At 35.6% G+C, this 6,679-nt stretch overlaps 1 protein-coding gene across 1 annotated transcript; it reads right to left on the bottom strand.

Annotated features, from left to right (window-relative positions):
* Positions 1–1,337: 1,337 nt before the first annotated feature.
* Positions 1,338–4,491, bottom strand: LOC102125483 (beta-defensin 110). Its single transcript, XM_005552764.4, has 2 exons — positions 4,381–4,491; positions 1,338–1,621 (listed from the first exon to the last, which is right to left on the bottom strand). The coding sequence occupies exons 1-2, from the start codon at positions 4,433–4,435 to the stop codon at positions 1,473–1,475; spliced, it is 204 nt and encodes a 67-aa protein (XP_005552821.1). The 5' UTR covers positions 4,436–4,491; the 3' UTR covers positions 1,338–1,472.
* Positions 4,492–6,679: the final 2,188 nt, after the last annotated feature.

The following is a 6,679-nucleotide window of genomic DNA, read 5'->3' as shown; positions in this document are numbered from 1 at the left end:
TATCACAATTGGGAGAAAGTGTGCTATTCGCATCTAGAGGGTAGGAGGTAAGAATGCTGAAAAACATATAATGAGCAGAATAGCTCCCACAACAAAGATTACCTGGACCAAAATATCAACAGTGCCGAGGTTGAGAAACCCTGTTATAAATAAATATTGTAAAGATACTTTTGAAGATATTTACACAAGAAAACACAAAACAATCAAAGACTATGTAAATTTTATCTGAATAGAGAAAAAAAATTTCCCCGTTCATGGCTTGTTGTAGATAACGCTTAGAATGAGCATACTTAGATCTCACATCTACGTTTGAAGAATAGACTGGATCCACAGAGAGACCATAACAAAAATATCAAGAGAGCGGCAAGTCCCTGGAATTTCTTGATTTACCATCTCCTTTTGAGTCTAAGTCTGACCTATATGTATGATTTAATACCTTTCATTTTTCTTTAATTTGCCAAAAGATTATTTAATTTTATTTTGAGGGGTAGGAAGAGAGGATTCTGTTTTATTATTATGTTGTGGTATTGACGATGTTTCTTAAGAGTTTTGAATTAATATGTTTAAATTGTATTCCAGAATTAGCTCTTCTGAAAGGAAAACAAATGGTACAGATGCATCACTGAGCTGTTTTAGGGAGGAATACTGTGGATCCTCAGAGGCAGTAGTAGAGGAACTGAGGCAGAGTGAAATTGAAAAGTGAAGGTTATTGCTGCTTCCTTTTGTCATGTATCTCCTCAGAAATAGTCATTTCTCAGGACTGAATAGCTGCATTAAACTATTAGTCATAGTTTTTGACTTTTTTGATCTAAATTTTCAGTTATTTTCTCCTCTTCTTTCTGAAATTCTTCTCCTTTCTTTTTACTACCTCTCTTATTTCTTGATACACATTTGTCTTTACTAAAAAATAAGAGTAGAAATTGAAGCTGGTTGTGATTTTTGTCTTCCATTCTTACACTCGTGATTCTTTCACTTCAGCTCTGTCTCTCTCACAATAAAGATCTGCCCTCTCAATGTCCAGTCTCCCAAGCCCGGTGGATTTATGTATTTACATGGGGGTAATCTGTGGAATAGTATCTAATAAAATAACAGTGCATTTCTACTGGAAGCTTGTATCTTAGACATAAGCTTACCCAATTCTTTGACTTAGGGTTTCCCACAACCTTACTTATGGCAACTAACACAAGGCACATAAAACTTGTGGAACTTGTGGAACATGAAGCACAGAAAACTTGAGGAACTTGCATAAAATAAGTCCCACTACTTCTGGTACCAACAAATCAGGAGAAAAGTGTAATGTAAAGGCACCAGATACGAGCGTGACATATGATCACTTCTGAATGGTTCAACATTAAGTTTTATTTAGTTCTCGTGTATTATAGAGACACACAGGCCTTGAAGGATGTGCTGGGAAAACTTAATAACACTGGTCTTCTCTTCTTCGAGCTTGTGACTCTTTTCTTCTGTCATCGTTACTGCTGCAAGCAGCAATGAGTTCCAGGTCTTATGCAGTAAGCAATCCTAATTTCATTTTCATGACACTGATTTTTACATCGACCATTACCCATTCTGCACTCTCTCCTCAAGTCCAAGCTACCATACTCAGGATATTTCTTTTTGGCTGTAAGAAGGGAAGAATGACTGAAATTAGCCATCTAGCTATGACACATCCATGCTTTAAAAGGAGAAGGTCCATGAAGCAAAAGATTATAGAGTGAACACGTCCACCTACCTATGGAGGAAAGATTAAGTCAATTTACTGTCCCTTGGTGCAAGCTACATTCTAGAAATAAAAAAGGTCTTGGACCTAAGTTAGGTGTTTCCACTTTCTGTCTTACAAGAAACTGGGCAGTGACCCAGGATGGTTCCCAAAATCAATGGAAGAAAAGTGACCATAATTTATCTTTTGGTCAGACTCTGTCTCTACGATCATCTAATTACATTTGAGCAGCCTGTTCTCTGCTCTCACTAACATTATTTAGACTGAATGTTGTGCTTTATGAATTCCTCTTCAAATGATTTTCACTGTAGCTTGATTTTGCTTCTCTAAAATGTCGAGAGCTAGGCAACGCTGGATAACTTGTCTAAATTCCTGCAACTCCCCTGAATATTTGGGGTTTATTTCCCCGAAGAAATTATGTAACTCAGACGTGAGTCTAATAACAACATTGATAAAGAAAAAAAAAAAGTGGAGCCATTGTTGACCATTACATGATTTCTGAAATTACCAGTGTTACCTTTCTCTTCTTTCACCACAAAGTTTCTAAAATAATAACTTACCAAGAATTTATCACAATTACTGTTTGTGCTGTTAAATCTTTTGACTAGCAATCAATAAACTATTGTCAGGGGCCCAAATCCAGCCTGCCACCTGTTTTTGGAAATAATTTTAGTGGCACACAGATGCACCCACTTACACATTGTCTATAACTGTTTTTGCATTAAAATAATGCAGTTGAGATCTTAGGGTTCATAAAACCTTAAGTATTGGTTGTCTCACTTATTTCTAGAAAAAGTTTGTTAACTCCTACTCTGGCTTTATCTTTGCTCATCAATCATGAAAGAATGAGTGAGGGATTTGTAGCTAGAGTCACAAGAAGACATGTCCAGGAGAGCAAAACTGCAACTAAAATTTGCACATTATAAGAAACACAAAATTTGACACAATACAAAAATAACTTTGTAATAGTCAAAGCTGTAAGAAAAGATATATGTTTTGTTTTGTTAACTTAAAGATGGAATCTCACTAGAAGTTTCTTATTTAGAATCGATTGTATTTAGGGGGTTTGGGGGACATTGGTTTGATCGGCTATATGATCTATTCCAATCCAAATATTTTTTATTTTATATTTTAAATTGTACCAAGTCAAAAAATTTATTTTATATTTTAAATTGTACCCTGCCCGATGAATTTTCAGAAGTCATTTGTTTCTCAGTCTTTTTTTTTGTTTTTTTTTGGAGGCACATCAAATTCTTGACCAAAGGATAGATTTAATATTTTCACATATGAAAACAAATAAATTATGCCACTGTTTCCTGCTATTAATTATTGCTTGGTCTTCTCAGAGGCCAGGGCTCTTTGCCTAGGCAGTCTGTCTCCATTTCCAACAGCTGATAAGTGATGGTAAGTAGTAATATCTGTCAGCTAATACATAGACTCAGAGCTACATTATCTATGTCATTGGTATAGTGGCTATAAAACCAAGTCCTGCTATGAATATTGGCTTTCTTCTCAATGTAACTGAAGCAATTCAGAGTATGAAGCAACTTAAAGAAACAAAAACATAGAAGAACATCTAGTTAATCTGCATAATTTAAATATTCACTTCTAAAGATCATTACTTATTCTACATTTTCTGAGGAGTTATGATTATCAAACCCATAAGTGATGGCCAGTGACATACACCTGGATTATACTCACTTTTGACAAGAGTTCTGTCACATTTGGCACTGTTGTCCATGATTCCACCTTGGACTGACCCCACCCCTTCTCTTATTCATTCTTTGTCTTGTTTCACCTTTCTAAAACATTATTGTCTGTTTTCTCCTCATTCTGACCTCTACATATGTTCTCCAGCTTGTGTCCTTGGGTTGCTAATCTCCTTTGCAAGCATTATAGTATCAATTAAATATACTCCCTGTCAACTGGATGCCAAGCTCAAGGGCAGGGCGTCTTATTCTAAGCAATATTGACCTTTTGGATAGGACAATTCTTTGCTCTAAGGGGCTGTTCTGTGCATTGTAGGCTATTTAGCAGCATCCTGGGCTCTATCTACAAGTGGTACTATGCCAGTAGTACAAGTTGTGATGAGCTAAAAGGTCTCTAGACATTGCCTGATGTTCCCTTGAGCACAAACTCACTCCTCTCTGAGAACCACTGATCTAGTGATACTGTGATATTTCAAAAATTATTATTTCTGCCCTCAAATACATTGTTCAAGTCCAATCTTCTGTCTGAAATCTCTGAGCATCACTTTCAGCAAAGTAAAATCTCCCTCCATTTATCTCCCATACCACTTTTTGTTATAATATTATTTTAGATTTACAGAAGAGTTGCAAAGTTGGTAGAAGCCAGCTTCCCCTTATATTATATATTGCATAATCTTGGTAACGTTAATTAAGATTAAGAAATTAATATTCATGTAGTAGTATCTACTAAGTAATGCTCTATTCAAATTTTGCCAGTTTTCATACGTGTTGCTCTTGTCTGTTTTTCACTATTCTCTTTATTATCCATTCTGGAGTCCAATCTAAAATACCACATTACATTTTTGTGAAATGATGTTTTAATCTCTATGTTATTATCATACTTTTATCAAAAAACAACTTACGTCTTCTCAAACTTGTTAGTATAAATCCCCATAAATATTTGCATATTACCTTGTGAAACTGTCACCCAAAAGAGCAGAATAAAGAAAAAAAGTTGAATCTTCATGGTAGAGAGCTTCTTAAAAAAAAGTGTCAACAGACCTTTTTCAAGTCAGCTGTTTTGAAATAAGGAAACAGAGATCCCTTTTATTTATAGATTCTCCGGGGAAGTACTTTTAACTACTGAGGCTTATCAAGAGCGAGAACATTTATATGCTTGGCTGAATAGTGCCACACTCAAAGAACATGAACTCAAAAAGTATTATTAAATTGTTCTCATAAAAGTAAAACCTGCTGTGTAACCTTAACTAGACTTTCATGAAAACACAGTTTTTAAGAGACTTTTATTTATAGGGGATATGTGTTTGGATTGCTAAATGTTATAGTAACCAGCTTCTCTATTCTGTGTTATATGTAATATTAAACATTCTAATGCCTTAGTATAAAACTGTTGAATGCTTGAATCATAAGATTTTACAGAAAAAGTCTTCACTGAGATCAGTTTTGTTTTACTGATAAAACAAGAGAACCAGGGAGATTAAATGACTTTATTTCAATTAATATAAGACACAACTATTTAAATAATCAGTAAATTCAGGATTCACTAAAAATGTGGGAAATATTCTATATAAGTCTATTTATTTATTTATTTATTTATATTTACTTTTTGAGATGGAGTCTGGCTCTGTCACCGAGGCTGGAGTGCAGTGGCACCATCTCAGTTCACTGCAACCTCTGCCTCCCGGGTTCAAGTGATTCTCCTGCCTCAGCCTCCTGAGTAGCTGGGATTATAGGTGCCTGCTACCACGCCTGACTAATTTTTGTATTTTTAGTAGAGACGGAGTTTCACCATGTTGGTCAGGCTGGCCTCGAACCCCTGACCTCATGATCCACCCGCCTCAGATTCCCAAAGTGCTGGGATTACAGGCATGAGCCACTATGCCCGGCCAAGTCTTTGTATGATTTATAAATTTTCTATAGTCATCTGATTTCAAAATTTCAGGTTCAACATTTTAATTCTGTTTATGGAACCGAAAGTTTCATATCGGATCTAAATTGCATGCTTACAAGAGCTGGAAGTTTTGCCCGGTACTCAGAAGCTGATGCTATACAGAAAAACAATTGGCCAGGTGTGGTGGCTCATGCCTATAATCCCAGCACTTTGGGAGGCCGAGGTGGGTGGATCACCTGAGGTCAGGAGTTCTGGACCAGCCTGGCCAACATGGTGAAAACCCGTCTCTACTAAAAATACAAAAATTAGCCGGGCATTGTGGCAGGCACCTGTAATCCCAGCTACTCAGGGGTCCAAGGTAGGAGACTCGCTTGAATCCGGGAGGCAGAGGTTGCAGTGAGCTGAGATCATGCTATTGCATTCCAGCCTGGGGTACAAGAGCGAGACTTCCTATTAAAAAAAAAAAAAAAAAAACAAAAACAAAAACAAAAACAAAAAAAAAAAACAGGAAGAAATCAATGAATCAATTATTTCCTACCACATAGTTAAGATAATTTTTAGGACAGTGGTTCCTAAACTTTAGCTGCACCAGAATCCTCTAGAAAGCTTGCTAAAATCAGATTGCAAGGTCCCACCCCCAGTATTTCTGATTTAGTAGATCTGGAATGGGGACTAAAATTTGCTTTTCTAACAAGATCATTGAATGCTAATGCTGCTGAAAGGGGCCATATATTAGTCTTGGAAACCTAACTCATTAATTCCATAATATCTAAGAAAAATGTTTCACAGAGTCATAGAATCTTCAGCATACATTAATAAAGAATTTAAAGCTGCTTAGAGTTTCTAATCAAATATACTCATATTACTGATGAGAAAAGTAAAATCAAGATAGATGAACTTATTTACCTAGTAATTGTTATCCTTTGCAACAGATGCTTCATATTATGAAATAAAAATAACAACTTTTGAATTAAATCAAATATGGGGAACTTGACTCATCTGTTTCCTTTCTGGGAAAGTAAAGAAAAATTGAGAGTGCAGCATTAGCTGATAGGAGGAAGACCACTTCAGTATATCACTATGCAACACTTACTCAACAAATACTATTGAGCACTAATTCAGAGTTCAGTTATTGATTTCAAATCTATTTTGAATTGATTTCATCTTGTTGTAGTCAGAAAACATAAAGAAGACTAAGAAAGGATTCCTATGAATAGAAAGTACTCTATTGACATAGGTTAATATGAAAAAAAAAAGGTAACTGTATCTCTAATACAGAGCATTTATCCCTTTCCAATTGGTTTTGCTATTAGAATGGAAAAGATATCCTATGCAAAAGAGAACTGGAGAGACTAAACT

Source organism: Macaca fascicularis, chromosome 4 (assembly GCF_037993035.2).
Source record: "Macaca fascicularis isolate 582-1 chromosome 4, T2T-MFA8v1.1".
In the NCBI taxonomy this organism is placed as follows: Eukaryota; Metazoa; Chordata; class Mammalia; order Primates; family Cercopithecidae; genus Macaca; species Macaca fascicularis.
The sequence above is the reverse complement of the archived record's forward strand: the minus strand, read 5'-3'. Positions and strand labels throughout refer to the sequence as shown.

Coding starts and splice junctions, on each gene's coding strand:
- LOC102125483 (XM_005552764.4), bottom strand. CDS start 4,435: ATGAAGATTCAACTTTTTTTCTTTATTCTGCTCTTTTGGGTGACAGTT. Junction 1,622..4,380: donor TTGGGTGACAGTTTCACAAG/GTAATATGCAAA, acceptor CCCTTCTTACAG/CCAAAAAGAAATATCCTGAG.